Source organism: Cuculus canorus, chromosome 11 (assembly GCF_017976375.1).
Source record: "Cuculus canorus isolate bCucCan1 chromosome 11, bCucCan1.pri, whole genome shotgun sequence".
Classification (NCBI taxonomy): Eukaryota; Metazoa; Chordata; class Aves; order Cuculiformes; family Cuculidae; genus Cuculus; species Cuculus canorus.
The window spans coordinates 1019665-1039805 of NC_071411.1; the positions used below are offsets into that span (position 1 = coordinate 1019665).

Below are 20141 nucleotides of genomic sequence, written 5' to 3' on the forward strand. Positions count from 1 at the left end.
GCATCCTCTGGACCTGCTCCAACAGTTCCATGTCCTTCTCATGTTGGGGACTCCAGAACTGGACACAGAACTCCAGGTGCGGTCTCATAAGAGCAGAGTAGAGGGGAGAATCCCCTGCTGGCCATGCTTCTTTGGGTGCAGCCCAGGACATGGTTGGCCTTCTGGGCTACGTCTGGACTGGCTGCTGTCTGGGTATCTTGGAGGAGCAAAGGAGCTCGGTTAAGCCCGCGTGGGCAGACGCAACCTGGGCAGCTTGAATTGTGTGTTTGTCCAAAGACCAACACAAAGAGATTGTGACCCACACACACCGCCACCATGGTGCAGACACTCCATTGGCCACACTGTTAATAGCTTCTAATAATAAACCAGGATAAAGAGCTTAAAAGTTTTAAATGCCTGCATCAAGCACACCTGCAATTAAAGGGACACTCCCCAACCACATCGCGACAGCCAGAGCAGCCGGCCAGGGACAGCACCCACCTCGGGTCCTCCCACTCTTCCAGCAGGACTGACCTATATCCTCCCTCATTCAGACTCTGGTGACAAGAGAAAAATGAGCCCATCTCATTAATTTCACCCCCCGCTGCCTGGAGAACTTCTCTGCCAGCAAAAAAAACCCCAAACATTCAAAGCTATGCTGGTGACCTGGCGACTAGAATCTTCTCGGGAGCAGAAGGCAAAGGACCCACTGCAGCATCGCCCACCTAATGGCCAGACTCTGATCTTGCTCCCCAGAGCTCCTCAAGCTTTTCAGCTGGAGGCTTGTCCAAAACCCAGCCAGGGCACCTGGGAAGGCAGCCACTGCCCTGCGGGGTGGTTTATGCAATCCTAGAATCACTTGGTTGGAAAAGAACTTTGAGATCGAGTCCAACCATCCCTGCCCACTGCCAAACCATCCCTGAGCACTATGTCTGCCTGGCTTTTAAACTCCTCCAGGGACGGGGACTCCACCATCTCCTTGTGCAGCCTCTGCCAGGGCCTGAGAACCCTTTCCATAAAGAATTTTTTCCTAACATCCAATCTGAACCTCTCCAGAGCAACTCGAGGCCATTTCCTCTCGTCCTGTCGCTTGTTCCCTGGGAGAAGAGCCCAGTGCCCACCTGGTTCCAGCCTCCTTTCCAGGAGCTGCGGAGAGGGTTGAGGTCTCCCCTCAGGCTCCTCCAGGCTAAACAGCCCCAGAGCCCTCAGCCGCTCCCAGAGCCCCTGGGCTCCAGACCCTTCCCCAGCTCCGTTCCCTCCTCCAGACGCGCTCCAGCCCCTCAATGCCCTTCTTGGAGTGAGGGTCCATAACTGAACCCGGGATTCGAGGTGCGACCACCCCAGCGCCGAGTGCAGGGGACGATCCCTTCCCTGCTCCCGCTGGCCGCACAGCGGCTGCCACCGGCCGCGATGCCCTTGGCCTCCTTGGCCCCCGGGGCCGCTGCTGGCTCATGCCCGGCTGCTGGCGGCCAGCGCCCCCGGGGCCTTCTCTGCCGGGCGGCTCTCCGGCCGCTCTTCCCCGGGCCTGGAGCACTGCATGGGGTTGGTGTGCCCCGGTGCAGGATTTGGCCCTTGGCCTTGCTGAACCCCATTCCACTGGTCACAGCCCATGGACCCAGCCTGTTCAGACCCCTCTGCAGAACCTCCCTAACCTCAAGCAGATCAATACATCCACCCAGCTTAGTGCCATCCTTGCAATGGAAGGGCTCGGAGTCCATCATCAGCTGGCAGCTCAAAGACTCCTCTGAATCGCAGGAGACTCCGAGAGTTGCACACCGCATGACACAGGTGACGCCACCTGCTCCTCCCTGACAGCTTCCTTGGAGCCAAGCACACCGAGGCACCCTATTTCCCTGTGATTTCCAAGGTTCAAGTTCGTTTTCTAACCCAGCAGTAACAGCAGAAGAGTATAAAAACCCCTTACTAGCTTCGGAGTCTGAAATAAACACACCGAGCCCTGTTTGTGACAGGGTAAAAATAGCTCGGTCCTCCTCCCTTCCCAGGACCTCTGCTTTGCACACAAAAGCTTCACAGGTTAACTATAAAAACACCAGACAGGCAAGGAATGTCATGATTTGAGCTTTGTGCTGCGTGGCAGAGTTGAGAACCCCACCTCGGCCCGGCAGCGAAGGGGCACGGCCTCAAAGCGCAGCTCCCGCCCTGGACTGGAGACTGGGCGCTGCCAACTCCCTTTAATAGAAACTACCAGCCTAAAAAAAACCCAGCCTCCACTGGAATTACACCTTGTGCTCCTTCTTGGCTGGACGCTTTTGAAATGATGCTTATTCCAAAGAGTCTTCAGTATAAAATGGAGAGTAGAGCTGCGCTGCAGCCGGGATGGGATCCCTGGGAAGCGGAACGAGCACAATCGGCGTCTGCGCCAACATGGGAGACCGCGGCCAGTCTGTCTCACTGTGAGAAACGTCGTTTGTAGTCAGTTTGGCTGAATTAACTTTTCCCCAGTTATCTCACCCGGCACCTGCAATCTCAGGCTTGAAGAGAACAGAAAAACACGACCTCAGAGAGCAGCCCCACGGGAGAGCCGGCACGACACCAAGTTTAACCGTGACATCAGCGCTAAGGACAGAGCGGCCGGACCCACAAGCGAGCCCCGACCTATTTATGACTTGGGCTTTAAAAAGGAGCAGGGCAGAATCTGCAGCGCATTGCAAACCTGCCGGTATTTATACACGCACTAAGAGGCACCCAGGGCAAAATGCCAGGCGTAGGCGTCCCCAGCCTGGCGGGCACAGCTCGCAGGAGCCACCGGCCCCAGGAGCCTTCCCAGAAATGGCCGGCAGTGGGTCCACAGGGACAGGAAGGTCCTGGGCTGCCGGCACATCTCCCTAGAAGGCAGTCCTGACAGTGGCACGCGCAGCCGTCCATCTGCTGCTGCGCTCTCCTGCCTCGCCACAGCCCGCGAGCGCATGCCGGGCTCTAACTCATCCCAGACAACAGGCGTGGGTACCGGTTTTGTGGCACCCACCTCTGCCAGCAACCCCTCCCAAAACACTGCACTCCAGACCTGCTCTGCATTTGCCATTCTGATTCATCTCCAGAAAATTGAGCTCAAACTGAAGTGGTGTAAATTAAGCAGTGATTTAGGGCTTTAGATGAGAGGCAGGGCCGTCTCAGAGCTCTTAGCACAGCCACACTCATCTTAAGTGACAGAGATGAGAAAAACAAATTTCCTTGCTAAATACAGACCTAGTATAGCTGCTGATATCAAAAGCTCAGCATTTGTAGTTTAGATTATGTTCATAAACATTCAAGGCCAGAGCAGTGGTGGCTGCTCCATCCCTGGAGGTGTTCAAGGCCAGGTTGGATGGGGCTCGGAGCAACCTGATCCGGCAGGAGGTGTCCCTTCCCATGGCAGAGGGTGGAACTGGATGGGCTTTGAGGTCCTTTCTGATCCAAACCGCTCCATTATTCTATAACTTAGCAAGATCTGTTACATGGATGGGTGCTTAAGTTTCCCCTACTCAATTACAGCAAATCTTGAGCTGAAGGCATCACGAGATGGGAAATCCACAGTCTCACCCCCCGGCCATTTCTTCCAACTACCAAGCACTCTAGCAAATAGCTGAAAAAAAAGTCCACCTTCCAGTTTTTCATTTGTCTGGCTTCCTCCTCCTCTTGTTACACACAGACTCTCATCACTTACGGTCAAATGCGTTTGAGAACAAGGAGAGCGATCTGGCACTTCCCAGCTCTCCTGTCCCACCTGCCTACGCGCCAGCACTGCAGAGTCCCCTCAGCAGATGCTTCAAGGTAGAAATCACAGCTTGGCTTATGCACATGAATATTTTGTGTTCACAGGTACACAAATACTGCTGCTCTTAAAGGAGGCTTCTCTCAGTTCCCTGCTCTCCTCACCTGCCACCGCTTCCCGTTCTTTCAGCTTATTCTGAAAGGGCAGGACTCCTGGAAAGAAATGTTCTTCTGATCTGCAGGCAGTGCTGTAACAGCGCAGCCACCTCGTAAGCACCAAAGGACTCCACGTTGATGATCTCGCCCCATGTGCAACCCAGGAGTTCAGCTCATGCTCCCACAGAAACAGCTTCCACCGCCCAGTGCAGGCCCGACAGCGATACTGGTGCACGGCAGTGCGGTTCATCATGTTTCCTTCCTACACCTCCACACTCTTCCTCCTATTCAATGGCCCACAAAGATCTTGAGAGGTCACGCAACACAGGGCCCGCGAGCAGCACGCACTCTCCCATGGTGGCAAAGACTCAGAAACTCTGTTTTATATAGAAAGGAATGGCCGAGCTTTCTCCCTGACCCTTCCTTCCCGGGGCAGATGTGTCCCAACCTTCCTGGAGACCCACAACAGCATCACGGCCACCTTCACGGTCCTTTGAAGCTGGCGTTGCTTCCAGAGGAAGTGTTTGCACGCACCACCATCCCACTCCTCTCTCCTCTTTGCGCTGCTCTAAGAGTTACAGCTGCATGGAGAAGCAATTGGGGAACCGACACACGTTACAGAGACCCAAACAGGAGAGCGGTTTCCATCTGGTTCAGCTCCCTGGCTAATGTGGGCTCTGCAAGACCACTTCTCTCCTCTCTTGCACCAGGACAAGTGAAAGGCCGCTTCTTCTGCCAGCAGCACCAGCTCAAACCAACTGTGAAGCCACACACGTTAAGCCTGGACCCTGTAAAAATTTGTGCTGTGCAAGACCATGGCACAAAGTCACCACAAAACCCCCAACCATTCCAAAAGATGAAGGGAAAAAGGAATTAAACTGTTTTCAGCTGGACATCTCCCATTCATTTCCCACCCTTGCCCCAAGCAGTACCCTCGCAGCGCAGCCCGGCAGTGAGGGCCACCTCCTACCACCAGCTGCATCCTTGCAGCAGGCAACGCAATCCCCTACGGCACAGGGCTCCGATTGGATCCATTCCCCATTAACAGGCCACTCTACAAACCGCAGCTAGCTGGAGACTGACCTGACGCAGGTTTCTTTCCAGCCACTAAGCCACTTTAAAAGACATCTAAAAATACATTAAATGCTTTTCTCATGTGACTTTTCCACTGCTCCAAAGCCTGCCAATGGCAAACGGAACAGACACTCCTGCAAGACCTCTTCCCTGTACAAACGACCTCTGCGTCGCCAACTTGTTTGAGCCCAGCCTGAGATAAAAATGTGGAGCAGCAGCGCAGTCCGCTCGGCAGCATCAGCGACTGATGTAGCACCATTTTTTCCCCAAGGGGCTGTGCTTCCGCTCAGGATCACCACCCAGACAGGGAGCAGCAGTGTTTTGTGCTGTTTCTGCTCCAGAAGGATCTTTTAACTCGTTACACCCAGGAGTTCCAACTCCTCCCAGTCGAACCTAAAGAAGAAAAACAACTTCCCAGCTCCGCTGACACAGGCAATTCCTCTCAGTTGAGGAGAGGTGAGATAAACAGGACAACTGTTTGCCTTTAAAAGTGCTTTTGCAAATCAGCCCAGCTGGCTGCCAGCACACAGCCTGAGCAGGAGGGCGCTGGCCACTCAATTACTCCAGCTGATCCTCAAGACCATCTCCTTTGAGCAGATTTACATCACCAAGCTTCCCTCCAAGACTCTTCCTCCGCTCCCAGTGGGGGAACGGACAGCTTTTCTGTACTGTTGAGATGTGCACCCGTGTGCTCACAAGCTTCTGTGCACGCCTGGGTCTGCTTTGAACCAGAGCAGACACCGACACACTGGGAAATTAAAGGTGCCTGTGCCTGCTCCTGGATTGGTTCAGGCTGTGGAGCCGAGCCATCTGCTTCTACCAACACTGTGGACGGCCCTCCCTCGCTCCAAAGCTGTGTGCCCAGGCAGCTCCCAGCTCCAGCTGACCTTTTCCAGTTGGCACAGCCTACGACTGCGGGTCCCAAACAGGGCTTAGGCTCAGCTGCGCAGAATTCACTACGAATCATCATCTTAAGTCACCGCTGAAAGAAGAATCCCATCCCTAAACACTTGCACAGGGAGTCAGCTTCACCAGCCTAAATTCCCATATATGACCACAAAACAGGAGTTCAGCACGTGGAGCGCACTGTCCCGGGCTCTCGGCTGCAGGGACCAAGCCATCTCTACACCGAAAGGCACCCACAGGGCAGAGCTGTGCACCCAGCCCTGCTCCCCAGGATCTCCCCCACCCTGGCACCAGGCTGCTTTTCCAGCAGGACCTGAGCCGGCCAACGCATCACCGAACGCAGGTACATGCGGCCAAGGCACGAAGGGCAAAACGGCTCCCATTTGTAGCGCCTTGATTTCATCTTAGCTTCACAAAAAATCAAATCCTACCTCTCACTGCCTCCTTTGTTCTCTGCTTTTCTCTACGAAGCAGGAGAGAAGCTGCCTCAAATGATCTCCTGAAGCATCCTGTCAAGGCAAGGGTTTCCAACCAGCATGTGAACAGACTAAGAAATCCATGAGGTGCGGAATGGCTTACCTGAAGCCAGCAGGATGAAGTTCACTATACAAAGTTATTCACCTCCAGGGGAAGCTTTAGGACTCTGCAGCTCAGAGAAGAGAATAGGGCTGGCGGCTGTTGGGCTGGCTCACGCCGGAGCAACACACGCAGCACGGAGGTCTGCAGGAAACAGCTTCTTCCTGTGACGGCAGGACAGTACCAGAATCCGTGTCCCTCGGGGACGCCTACAGCCGGCTGCCAGACCGGGCTGAGCTCACAGCCACATCCAGTCTGCAGACCAAAGGCCCCTGAGCCGCCCTGCGTGCGCAGCCCTACCTGTGGCAGGTCCTGGCTCCAGCCTGCTGCGGGGCCCAGACAGCAGGAGGCAGAGCCGAGGAGCTGCTTGACCCAAGGACTAGGACATCCCGGGAGCACAGCAGGATTTGGCGTCATAGCACAGAGCCAACGTCAGGGAGAACGAAGAGGAAGGCTGGGATTCCAGTTTCCAGGAACACAGAGCATGCACTGCCGCAGTACCGGCACTGGGACACTGGTTTGAGGGACGGGTGGCCACTGAACCACATCGCAGGGCTGCAGCGCTGCTCCCAGGTCCAGGAGCTCACACACCTCTGATTGAGGCTTTCAAGAAAACCTTCTCACGCCTTAAGCACTCTGATCCAGTGGGAGGTGTCCCTGCCCATGGCAGGCAGTGGAATTGGATGGGCTTTGAGGTCCCTTCCAACCCAAACCATTCTGTGATTCTAAATTAGCCACAGAAATCACGGAGCACTTCACTCTGCCACGCTGGGCAGGCAGAACCGCACACAACTTTCATCACGGCTTATCACCACCACCACACAGGGGAACGCCGCTGCTTTCTCAGCGCTTCAAGTCCACAATATACAATTCTGTATCTCTGCCAGTGGCAAACAAAGCGCTTTTTCACATTAGCCTCATGAAAACTTTGTAACTGAAGCTCTAAACCCCTATTCTTTTACTTTTTACAGTTTACCACCAAGGGTTTGTGGGGTTTTGCTAGCAGCACCCTTACAACAAGATGCTTTAGGTCCCTCTGCACTTTCTGAAGGGGATTTGCATTCATTCTCAGAAGATCAAACTTCTTACCTCCCTAAGGCTGACCCCCGATATTCAAACACAATTCTGCTCTAAGATGTGATAAAGCGTTTCCTGAAAGAGCAACTGGCACACGGCTGCCGGCATTTGGATAAACAGAGAGCACCGGCTTCACAAACACCGCGGGAAGCACAAAATTCCCCGCACAGAAGGTGCAAAGTTTCACATTTTGGCCAAACAAAATCACCAACCGCATGGAATTTAACGAGGCCGAGGAACCGGTTTTGCTCCTGGGACACGGCAGCCCTGGATGGATGGAGAGATGGGAGCGAGAGGCGGGAGAGCAGCCCTGCGGAAAGGGATCGGGGGCTCTGGTCGATGGCAAGTGGAACACAAGCCAGCAGTGCCCTGGCAGCCACGAGGGCAACCGTGTCCTGGGACGCATCCAGCATGGCATCACCCACCAGGCAAGGGAGGGGTGGTCCTGCTCTGCTTCGCACTGGGGCGGCCCCACCTCGAGCACTGGGGGCAGCTTTGGGCAACCCAGGATAAAGAGGGTCTGAAGCTACCGGAGAGCATCCAGAGGAGAGCCCAGAGCTGGGGAAGGGTTCAGAGGGGAAGACTGTGAGGATCGGCTGAAATCACTGGATCCCTTCAGCCTGGAGAAGAGGAGACTGAGGGGAGACCTCATTGCGCTCTGCAGCTTCCTCACACAGGGAGGAGGAGGAGCAGGCGCTGAGCTCTTCTCTCTTTCTTTAGAGAAAGAGACACGGCCACACTGAATCTGTGCATCTTCCCAATGGGATCCTGCAAAGTTTAATTCAGAGGTTTTAAAAGAACCACCTTTTATTTATTCTCTGGTGCTGGCCCGAGGCGGTGTCATAAAAATTCCTCTGGAAATATTTCCTTTGGGGTGGGAAAACACTACGCATGGTCTTTCATGCAGGAATCTGCACAGAGTTCAGACGTTCCACAGATGTCAAACCTAACTAGAAATCTAAGGGATGTAGAGAGGTAATCATCGCAGCTTTGAATGTTCACATCAATACAATTCCAGTGTCAAAATCGCCGTGTCAGGTTCCAGTGGCATCAAACTCAGTATTTCTAGACGGCTGCCAGACCATTTTGTTAGAAGAATGCCTTCCTTCGGGTAAAGCAAAGTGCCTGCCCCCAGAGAAAGCAGATCTAGACGGAAGGGCTTTTCCTTAGAGAGCCCCAAAGAGTTCAGTACCAGCACATGCTCACATCTTTTTCTGCCTCCCGGCTCAAAATGCCTCTTGCTGCTCACCTAGAAGTCCAAGACTGTTCTATAGGAATCCCAGGAGCTGCAACATAAAGATCTCACCAGACATTTCCACACCATTCTTACAGCAGTACTGAGAGGAGGACTGATGAAACATCTCCCTGCCGCAAACCCAGCCGCGGAACAGGCCCGAGGGGCTGCTTTAGAGAACAAGGTTCTGGGAGAGGCACGGAGGCCATCCTGGAAAAACTCAGCAGCTCTTTCCACCCTGACTAAAGAGGTGCCTGCACAGCACCCCGCCCGCTGAATAACCACACGTTAGGGACAGGGACCAGTGTTACGCACCTTAGTCCCTCTCCCCTGGAACTGAAATGCCCCAAAGCAGCCGTGCACACAAAGAAATCCCCCAGTGCTTCACGGGAGCTCTGGGAAGAGATCTGTTTCCCAAAGAGCCTGGAAGAGCCCACCTGAAGGCTGGCCTTGCACAAGAAAGAGGGAAGAAGGGTATGTGACAAGCAGCAAGCAGTGCCATCCTAGCAAGAGCCCAACAGCGTGGGCAGCCCCAGCGTTGCAGTGCGAAGCTTTGACAGCAGCACAAGGCTTTCGTGTCACTTGTCCCATTTCAACACTCGAGTGGAAAACTGCTGGTTCAAACTACGGCCCAGCCTCTTCTCACTCAAGCTCATCCAAAATCAATCCCTAGCCCTCGGGATGGATATCAAACGATGGGTATCTGCTGCTGAAACGCTCATCAAACTCACCGATTGCTAATCCCCACCCTCAAGGGCCACGCTTCACACAAGATGAAGCTCTCTGAAGTCTAAGCATACAGTCTGGTTCAAAAAAAAGAAAAGACCCAGTGTGAATTCGTCACTTATATGCATTCAGCGCTCACTTGACCTGTAACTATGCTAGAGTAAACGGAAACCTCTCCCGTAATCGTTTTTCCAGCCCCTGCGGAAGGAGGGCAGGAATGCCGTTCATCAGGTCCCCACTGAGGAGGATTCACAACATCACGTATTGCACCAGGAGGCTTCCAAGCCAATTTGTTGGAAAGCTCCAAGGAGCCAGGATCCAAAATGTCTCTGAAGCGGCCCACATAACGCTCTCTGAATGGAGCCCTTCTCAGAAAGTGCAGCAGAAAATACACATCATACCCCCATTTGGGGTTGCAATGATGGCAAACGCCAGAGCTGGGCACTGAGGTGAGACTGCAAGACGAGAGAAGGGAAAAAATGGAGAAGCCACCCACAGAAACCTTCATTCCAGTACCTCTTTATTGGTTAGATGAGACTAGGAGCCCATTTTACTAAAGAAAAATCCCAAAGCAAGCTGAACGCTGCCCACCTGCAGGAGTGGGACAAGGCTACTGCTGTTTCCAGTCCCCAAACTGTGTGGGAAGGTCTGTCATGGACAATGTGCTTTGAGTCCCACTAAGAATTGCTCTCCAGGCCTAGATAATACCTGCAGGACAGCGCAGCTGTGGGGACAAGAAGAAAATACCTGTTATGGCGAGGAAACAAATGATCAGCTCAGCAAGACAACTGCAAACCCCACAGTTTGGAGGTTGGACCTCATCTCGCCTCTCCTTACACCCCCTCAGTCATCGTCTGTGCTTCACCCTCTGCTGCTCGCCGTGCTGCACCCTGGCACAACCGCAGCGGCATTGGGACTGGCGTGGCTCAACAGGGACAAAGCTCTGGGGCCACACGGCCAAACACCACTGGTGTTAAGGTTTTGGGAGCCTGCCACGAGCTCTCTGCAGTCAGACAGGCGCAAGTGCCACTGTAAGGAGCTGCGGGGAGCAGACGTTGTGGCCCAGAAGTCGCCTCTGGCTCTTGGGTCCCAGCTGCCCAAGGGCAGGACCACGGATGTGGAAGAGCCGCAAGGCTGCACTGTTGCCAGTGGCAGAGATTCCAGGGAATTCCCTAGTGTGCAACAAGCCTGGCTCCCAGAAACTAGCACTGCTGAGCTGAAGTGACCTTGAGCAGGACATGGCATTTGGGAGAGCAGGGTGCATTCCTCAGGTGCCTCGTATCGCTTGCGCCTCAGCTACTAACTCAGGCAGAAGCTGCCACGGGGCAAGAAGCTCCAGCTTTCATTCAGGCTGTGCCTTTGACACACATCTGCCCACCCAACAGAAGGAGGAGGCCTCACTGCCTCCCCACACTTCAAACGAAGCCATGCCACACACCCTGCCCTGTCGCCTCCTCACCGGACACCCAGAACCGCTCACAAACCACACGCAAGAGCCAGGGAGCTTTCTGCTGGGCCCCAGGCGACCCGTGCACCCGTGACGGGAGGAGAGCCAGCCTGCCTGGCCAGGGCGCTTGGACCATCACCTCTGCAAGGCATCGCAGCAGCAGAGCAGTTCGGACGCTCAGGAAAAATGTAGAGATGAAAAAAGCAGTAACATCAAATACATCCAACCATCTTTCCCAGTGGCAAGCTGAAATTTTATCCCAGAGAAACTGAACCAGAGACAGTTTAAGCCAGTGGATGAGTGCAGGGGGATACACAGGCAGAAAAACACATTCGATGAGGGAGCACACCCACCTCGTGTACTCGTGCAGGTTAATACATGAACTCCCTGTTCAGCAGCACCTTAGCTGTTTGCTTGAACTTATTTGATCTCCAGAACAAGCCCCAGAAGCACAGATTCTTTGGGTTGACCTTTTATTTTTTCACCTCTTAAACACGGTCACAGTCCTCTGCACATGGGGTTTAAGGTACAGGGCTCTCCAGACTGCACAAACATGCCAAGAACAAACATTTCTAGCATACCAAGAGCTTGAATACACTAGGTCAGCCCCACTGTGTTTGTTTGTATTTCCCCCAAACCAGCACCGAAGTACTGGGAGCTTAAGGAGCGACATCCTCCCACTGATCCAGCAGTAATTGGTAGACAGGCTACAAGCACCACAAAGAATGCCAGAGGCATTTATTTACATGACCCCTGTTTGCCCAAGGAGAATTCAGAGTTTGCATTTTCCTCACTCAAATTAATCATTGCTAGAATTAACTCCTCCGAACGATTCCTCAGCTAACAGGAGCAGAGGTACAAACCACCCAAAATCATCCCCACAAGGAAACTTTTCTGATAGCTGCCACTGCCAAAAGGAGATAGAGGGTTTCACAGCCATCAGCTGGAGTCCCAGGCTGGCACAGCACCACAGTGTCTCTCCAGGACAATCTCACATGTTGTCTTTCCAAGGCACAGGGAAAAGGCAAGGATATAGCCCTCCTGCTGCTGATGACATCCCTCCTGCCAGGGCAGACCCATTGCACCTTCCCTGCTAGGCTGACGCCACGCTGTGTCTCACCCCCAAAGTACAGAAGCTCCCACAGGACCCAGCTGTGGCAACCACAGGGTCCTCTTCTCCACCAGAGCCCAACAGGACCATCGGTCCTTAGTGCAAAGGACCAAAGTGCCTCTCGGACCCGTGAGCCAGTGCGCAGGGTCGCAGCACTCCCTCTAACATGACCTCCTTGCTGCCAGAGTCCAGGGAACACGCGAGAATTCCTGCAGGCCAGCCGCCCGTGGAAGATAAGTTACGGTCAGAGATTTGAGCGGATTTTACTCACACGCTTTGTGGCTGAAGCGGGGAAAAGCTCTCCCTCTACCTGTCCCACATCCTCCACTGCTCCTTGGTAGAGCCGAGCCCAGCACAATGGGCAGGGAGAGACCAGAGGAGAAAGAAGTGGATAAGCAGTGCTCAAACTCAGTACCGGCTGCTTCTAAAAGCAGAGAGATGCTCAGGGTTAACAGATTCCACACAAAACCTACTGGTGCACAGCAAGGACACCTTCACTGATATCAGCCCCACAGCTTCTGCCAATCCTCCACGCCTAATATCAGCAATTAAGCTTAATTTATAACTCCATTCACACGATGCTGAAAAGAAGTGGGTATCCTTAAGCCTGCCCGAGCCGTTACAACATCTCCCAGTTCTCCCAGGACTTGTGGCAGCTCCCGAGCAGCGAGCGCAGACTCCTGCAGGAAGGCGACAGAGCAACCTAGAACCAGCCAGGCTTTACTGATTGCTCCCGAGTAAACAGTGGTGTTCCCAGCACTCCAGCTTGCTCCCAAGCTTCTCCCGCTGGCATACTACCCTATATTTAGGAGAGAAGAGTGCCATGACAATCATCAGCAGGAATGAATAAGTGGTTTAGGATGATCAGAAGAGTAGCAGAGACTGTGCAAAGAGATCCATCCTGAATTAGAAACTCTTAAAGCAAGGGAAGGGCTGTCTAGAGCTAAAGATGGGCAGAGACAGTGTTCCGGGTATAAAGTTAAGTAACAAATTCTGTTCAGGACAGCATTTCCAAGGCAAGAAATGCTCACAGCCCATTCTGCAACAGCCACAGCCAGTGGGAAGAAGCCCTTGCCTGGAGAGGCTGGGAGAACATAGCAAACATTTGGGTTTTTACACAGCAATAGGGTTTTAGTCACGTTTCAGAGAGAAGAGCAATGTTGGTGCCATTTCCCGCGGCGCAGGAGCCCAGAGCTGCAGGAGGAGGCAGATCCAGCACCTGAAAGAAGCTCCTGCCTGGAGCGACTGGGAGAAGAGAGGCAAACGCTCAGTGTTTTAGATATAAATAGGGTTTTAGCCTCATTTTGGAGAGGAGCGAGCTGTCGGGGCCCTTCCCCCAGCCCAGGCGCCCAGAGCTGCAGGAGGAGGCAGACCCAGCACCCGACGGAGCCCCCGCCAGCCCTGCCGCCCGCTCCTGTCCCACCCGGGAGACCCTCTCCATCTTCAAACTGGTGGCAAAACCTGGCTGAAACCCGGGCCCAGCGGCTCCCAGCCTGTTGCTTCCCAGGGGCAGCGGGGAGTTTGGGGGCCCGTGCCCTTCGCACGGAGGAGCCGCTCGGTGTGCAGCGTGGGCTGGGCTGTCCCGGGACCCCGGGCACCCCCGCTCCCGGGGAGGGAAGGGCTGCCTAGAGCTAAAGGTGGGCAGAGACAGCGGTTGGGTATAAGCTTCAGTAACAAACTCTGTTAAGGACAGCATTCCCAAGGCAAGAGGCGCGCGTGGCCCGTCCTGCAGCCACAGGAAGCAGGAAGAAGCTGCCTGGAGAGGCTGCGAGAAGAGGGGCAAAGGCTGCGGGGTTTACACAGAAATAAGGGTTTAGTCTTGTTTTGGAGAAGAGAGCGATGCTGGGGCCGTTCCCCCCGCGCCCAGAGCTGCGGGAGCACAGCAGACCCAGCACCTGGGAGAAGCCCCTGCTGCAGAGACTGGGAGGACGCGGACAAACACTCGGTATTTTACACAGAACTAAGGTTTTAGCCTCCTTTTGGAGAAAAGAGCGACGTCGGGGCCGTTCCCCCATCCCGGAGCTCCAGGAGGAGGCAGCCCCGCACCTGATGAAGCTCCTGCCAAAGCCCCGCCAGGAGGGACTGGGAGAACACTTGGTTTTTTTCAGAAAGCAATAGGGTTTCCGTCTCGATTTGGAGAGCAGAGCGATGCTGGGCCACGTCCCCCCGCCCGGACACCCAGCGGAGCCCCCGCCGCCCGGGCCCGCACCGCGCACCGCCGCACCGAGCTTCGAACCCCCGGCAAACCGCGGTGCCGGCAGTTCGCAGCGCGCTGCTTCCCGGGGCCCCGGGCAGCCCCGGCCCCGCCAGTCGGAGGGAAAGCCGAGAGGAGGCGGAGCGCGGCCGGTCCGGGCCCGCAGGCCGCGCCCAGGCCCCGCCGAGCCGCCGCACCGGGAAGCGCAGGCCGCGCCCCCGCCGGGCCCCGCACGCGGCGGAGGAGCCCGATCCCCCCCCCCCCGCTGCCCCCGCCCGGCTCACCGTGCGCCCGCCGGGCCCCGCGGCCGCTCCCGCCGCTCCCGCCGCGCCGAGCGAGCGCGACCCCGCGCGGGCACGGGCTGGGCGGCGCCGCAGCCACACACAGCGCCAATCGCCGCCGGCACCGAAACACCGCCCACCGCCCGCGAACACCGCCCGCCGCCGGGGCAGCGCCGCCCACCGACACCGAAACACCGCCCGCCGACACCGAAACACTGCCCACCGCCTGCGAACACCGCCCGCCGCCACCGCCACCCCGCCCACCGACCGTCCGGTCCCACGCACTGAGCCACGAGCCCCGCCCACAGACCGAGGAGCCACGTCCACCGACGGACAAATCCCGCCTACCGCCCACCAAAGCACCGCCCGCTGACCCGCAAAGCCACGCCCACAATCCGTTAAGCGTGTAGACCTAGAAGCCCCGCCCACCGACCCCCAAACCCCGCTCATACCAGCAAGCCCAGCCCACCGATTCACAGACCACTCCCACAGATCGGTGGACCCGATCGACCTGTAAGCCCCGCCTATATATCATCGAACCACGCCCACTTCCCATCAGAAACCCCTCCCACCGCCCAGCCAGCCCCGCCCATCAATTCACAATCCAGGCCCAGAGACCAAACGAGTGCCGCCCACCGATGGTCAAGCCCCGCCCACTGACCCTCAAACCACGCCCTCCACCCGGCAAAACCCCGCCTTGTCAAACTACACATGTCCCAGGCCCCGCCCCCTCCTGCCTTGGCCGCGACCCCCGTTGGCCCTGGGCCCGCGGGCAAATATTTGCTGGGGCGCCCGCGGGGCCGCAGCTGCCCGGGGACGCGGGGCACCGCCATGCAGCCCGCGCTCGGGGTGCTGCTCGCCCTGGCCGCGGCCCTGGGCTCAGGTAGGGCTGCGACACGGGACCCTGTGCTCCCTGGGACAGGGGTCCCGCTGCTCCATGGGGCAGAGGTCCTGCTGCGCAGCAAGACAGGGATCCAGCTGCTCCATGGGGCACTGATCCTGTGCCCTGTGGGGCAGGGATCCCCTGTTCTGTGGGGCAGGGATCCCATACTCAGTGCTGGGGACCCATTCTCCATGGGGCAGAGATCCCACGACCCATAGGGCCTGGGTGCCCCGCTGTGCCCCCATGGCCGTGCTGAGCCCCTGCGCGCTCCCCAGGCCACCGCTCGCCCCTCAATGACTTCCAGCGGCTGCGAGCCACCGAGCTGCTGGCCGTGCCCGCTGAGCCGCCACCGGCACCGGAGCAGGGCTCCGCGGTGCAGTGTGCCCAGCGCTGTGCTGCCAGCCTGGACTGCCGGTGAGCGGGGACGCCGTGTGGGGGGCACTGGGTGCGTGTGCCCCGCGGTCCCGGGCGTCCTGGCCCCACGGGGCGCCCTGCCAGGCTCCCGCTGTTCCTGCCAGGGCTTTCCACCACGACCGGCAGAGCCAGCTGTGCCAGCTGCTGCCCTGGACCCAGCACTCGCCACACGTCCAGCTGCAGAAAAACATCCACTACGACCTGTACCAGAAAAAAGGTGGGACTGCACCAGGGATTGGAGACACCCCAGGGCAGGTACAGGGACATCACAGAGCAGGATGGGGGGACACCAGCTCAGGTTTGGGGACACCAGAGAGCAGGATTGGGGACCCCACAGACCTGTTATGGGGGGGACAGCACAGAGCAAGATGGGGGACACAGCAGCTCAGGATTGGGGACACCACAGACCAGGTACGGGGACACCACAGATCAGGTTTAAGGACACCATAGATCAGGTTTGGGGACACTGCAGAGAAGTTTTGGGGATGCCCCAGGCCAGGTTTGGGGATCCCGCAGAGCAGGCACAGGCCATGTGGCGCAGGGCTCCCCACTGCCCATGTGCCCCCGGCTCTGACGCGGTGCCCGGCTGTGCCCAGACTTCCTGCGGGACTGCATCGTGGGCGACGGCACCAGCTACCGCGGCACACGGGCCACCACGGAGAAGGGCCTGCGCTGCCAGCCCTGGCGAGCCACGACACCCCACGACCACAGGTGCCCCCACACCCTGGCTCCCCACGGTGCCCACCGGTGACTCTGGGCACTGTGGGGCAATGGGGAACGGGCTGGGGACAGCGCTGGGGCCATGGGGACTGGGGGGGCAACCGGGACAGCATGGGGTCAGCGCAGGGGGCAGTGGGGACAGCGCAGGGACAACGGGGCTCCTGGCAGCACTTCTACCCAGCCACTGCCCACAGGTTCCTGCCATCCCCTCGCAATGGGCTGGAGGAGAATTACTGCCGGAACCCCGACCGGGACAAGCGGGGGCCGTGGTGCTACACTGTTGACCCCAACATCCGCCACCAGAGCTGCGGCATCAAGAAGTGCGAGGATGGTGAGTGCCGCGTGCTGGGGTGCCGCGTGCCGGGTCTCCTCCCCACTCTAAACCCCTGGGTGTCAACAGCCGTCTGCATGACCTGCAACGGGGAGCAGTACCGCGGCACCGTGGACCACACCGAGTCGGGGACTGAGTGCCAGCGCTGGGACCTGCAGCACCCGCACAAGCACCCCTACCACCCCAACAAGTACCAACCCCGGCCCCGGGCAGTGCGCGGCAGCCCCGGCCGTGCCAGGTGCCGGGGCGGTGGTGCCACCCTCAGCCGCCGCTCCTGTCCCCGTCCAGGTACCCCGACAAGGGACTGGACGACAACTACTGCCGCAACCCCGACAGCTCCGAGCGGCCCTGGTGCTACACCACCGACCCGGGGCGGGAGCGCGAGTTCTGCCGCATCCGCGTCTGCAGTAAGTGCCTGCCGTGCCGCCGCGGCCGGGGGTCCTGGGGACCACCCTGACCCTGACCATCTCCGGCCACACAAGCAGAGAAACGCCCACGGCCCCTCAACGTCACCACCGGCTGCTTCAGGGGCAAGGGTGAAGGCTACCGGGGCCGGGTGAACGTCACCGTGTCGGGGATCCCCTGCCAGCGCTGGGATGCGCAGACGCCCCACCAGCACAACTTTGTGCCCGAGAAGTACCCGTGCAAGTAAGGGCGTGTGGGGAGGGTGGCGGGGGCGGCACCCATGGATGCGAGCTGTGAGGGAGGCACCCACGCGGCCCCTCCGCCAGGGACCTGCAGGAGAACTACTGCCGCAACCCCGACGGCTCGGAGGCACCGTGGTGCTTCACCGCCCGCCCCACCGTCCGCGTCGCCTTCTGCTTCCACATCCGCCGCTGCCCCGACGAGCTGGGAGCCGAAGGTGAGCCGCCCCCCGGCACCCGCCTGCCCGGTGCCTGCCGGGGTGCCACCCCTCCCTGCCTCTCCCCAGATTGCTACCACGGCCACGGCGAGCACTACCGCGGCCATGTCAGCAAGACGCGCAAGGGCATCACCTGCCAGCCATGGGCCGCCCAGGCGCCCCACGTGCCCCAGTGAGTGTCTGAGGAGTGGGACGGGGATGGCTGTAGGGATGGAGATGGGGGCGGACATCAAAGAATCATAGAACGGTTTGGGGTGGAACGGACCTTAAAGACCATCTAATTCCAGCCTCCCACTGGAGATGGACACGGAGACAGGGATGAGAATGGGGTTGAAGATGGAGATGGAGACAGGGATGGGCATGGAAATAGTGGTGATGGTGATGTTTTCCTGGCAGGATCTCTCCCATCACCCACCCTGAGGCACACCTGGAGAATAACTACTGCCGCAACCCTGACAACGACAGCCACGGCCCCTGGTGCTACACCATGGATCCCCGCACCCCCTTCGACTACTGCGCCATCAAGCCCTGCTGTGAGCCCCTCCCTGCACTCCTGCAGAGCTTGGGGGGCCCCTGGTTCCCGCTGGGCTGGGTTTGAGCTCCCCAGGGTGTCTGGGTCCTGCCCTGGTGCCACCCTCTGCTTTCTCTCCACAGCTGGCAGCACGGTTCCCTCCATCCTGGAGAACGCAGGTGGGGCCGATGGGTGCCGGATGGGTGCCGCGGGTGGGTGCCAGCAGCACAGCCCCGCCTGATGCCCACCCCGCCCGCAGATGGAGTGGCGTTCGAGCAGTGCGGCCAGCGGGATGAGAGGCTGCAGCGGAAAGGGCGCATCGTCGGCGGCCAGCCCGGCAACTCGCCCTGGACCGTCAGCATCCGCAACCGGTGAGCAGGCACCGCGACGGCACCGCTGCACGGGCCGCGTCCCCTCCAGCGCTCACGCCTCATCCCCGCAGGGCCGGCGTGCACTTCTGCGGCGGGTCCCTGGTGAAGGAGCAGTGGGTCGTCAGCATGCGCCAGTGCTTCGCCTCCTGGTAAGGGTGAGGCTGCGGCGTGGGGTGCCAGGACCCCCCTGTGCCCTCACGTCCCCATCCCGCAGCGACGCCGACCTGGCAGGCTATGAGGTGCAGCTGGGGACGCTCTTCAAGGACCCCGGCCCCGGGGACCCCAACCAGCAGAGCATCCCCATCCTGCGGGTTGTCTGCGGCCCCTCCGAGTCCCAGCTGGTGATGCTGAAGCTGGCGAGGTGAGCGGCTGTGCTGCAGCCCCCGCCGTGCCCCACTGCTGGCTGGGCTGGTGCCACAGCCCGCTGCCCCCCTTGACGCAGGCCAGCCGCTCTGAACGCCCGCGTGGCGCTGATCTGCCTGCCGCCCGAGCGCTACGTCGTGCCTGCGGGCACCGTCTGCGAGATCGCTGGCTGGGGTGAAACCAGAGGTACCCGACACACGCATCCCCTGCCCATGGCATCTCCCAGCCTCCAGCATCCCCTGCGTGATACTCTGTCCAAAGTATCCCCCTGGCTGCAGCATCCCAGGTCCCTGGCATCCCCTCGCTCACAGCATCTCCCTTCCACGGCATTTTTCTTCCATGGTGTTCGCCTGCCCATGCCATTCCCCACCAACAAAATCTCCCTGCCCGCAGTGCCCCCCTCCCCACGGCATCTCCTGTCCATGGCATCCCTCTTCCATGGCACCTCCCTTGCACAGCATCCACCAGCCCAGGACAACCCCTTGCCACAACATTCTCCTGCCCATGACATCCTCCTCTCCATGCCATTCCCTAGGAACAGCCCTCTCCTACGCACAACATCCCCTGCCCGCAGGACCCCTCTGAGGGCTCTCCTGCAACCACAGCACCTTGCATGTCATGTGCCCCCCACCTCGGCATCCACCCACCCATGGCACCCCCTGCCCACGGCACCCTCGGCTGTGCCAACCCCCCTGCCCACAGCCACCTTGTGCGGCGGCACCCCCTGCGCGCTGCCCCGCGGTCTGGCTGCCCACAGGCACCGGGGACGGCAGCGTGCTGAACGTGGCACGGCTGCCCGTGCTGGCCCATGACGAGTGCAACGCGGCGCTGCGCGGGCGCCTGAAGGAGAGTGAGTTGTGCACGGCACCGCTGCGCGCCGGCGTGGGGGCCTGCGAGGTGAGCGGGGCCGGGGACCACCGCCTCGGGGAGCCCCGAGTGCCAGCACCGTGGTGAATGCCGCTCTCTGGGTGCCGCAGGGAGATTACGGGGGTCCGCTCGCCTGCCTCACCGCCGACTGCTGGGTGCTGGAGGGGGTGATCACCCCATCCCGCGTCTGCGCCCGCACCGACCAGCCGGCTCTCTTCATCCGCGTCTCCCTCTACGTTGACTGGATCCACAAGGTGATGAAGATGGGCTGAGCCGGCTCAGCCCCAGCCTGGCACAGCCACCACCGATATAAAGGCGCGGCCGTGACCGCACTGCGTGGGCTCTCA

General features: G+C 58.7%; 2 protein-coding genes across 4 annotated transcripts in view; one reads left to right on the forward strand and one right to left on the reverse strand.

The window, feature by feature from the left end:
• The window catches only part of DAG1 (dystroglycan 1), a 50957-nt gene extending 36326 nt beyond the window's left edge, over nt 1-14631 (reverse strand). Inside the window, exon 1 of one of the 2 annotated variants that reach the window (XM_054076452.1) lies at nt 14476-14631. The gene's annotated coding sequence lies outside the window, so the exon portion shown is untranslated. Of the gene's footprint in view, nt 1-6405; nt 6425-14475 lie in introns of those variants that run through there. The other variant, XM_054076454.1, reaches the window with a different exon arrangement.
• Nucleotides 14632-15197: 566 nt separating this feature from the next.
• On the forward strand, nt 15198-20141 carry MST1 (macrophage stimulating 1). 2 transcript variants are annotated; one of them, XM_054076945.1, is made up of 18 exons: nt 15198-15355; nt 15631-15769; nt 15874-15986; nt 16366-16480; nt 16684-16820; nt 16890-17010; nt 17109-17227; nt 17303-17468; nt 17552-17682; nt 17752-17854; nt 18079-18215; nt 18337-18372; nt 18453-18564; nt 18636-18713; nt 18779-18925; nt 19007-19113; nt 19685-19824; nt 19905-20141. In XM_054076945.1, exons 1-18 carry the CDS (start codon nt 15304-15306, stop codon nt 20064-20066), a joined length of 2115 nt encoding a protein of 704 aa, XP_053932920.1. In that variant the 5' UTR covers nt 15198-15303; the 3' UTR covers nt 20067-20141. The 2 variants fall into 2 exon arrangements, with proteins under 2 accessions (XP_053932920.1, XP_053932921.1); XM_054076946.1 differs by having other exon boundaries at nt 17306-17468; nt 19905-20140.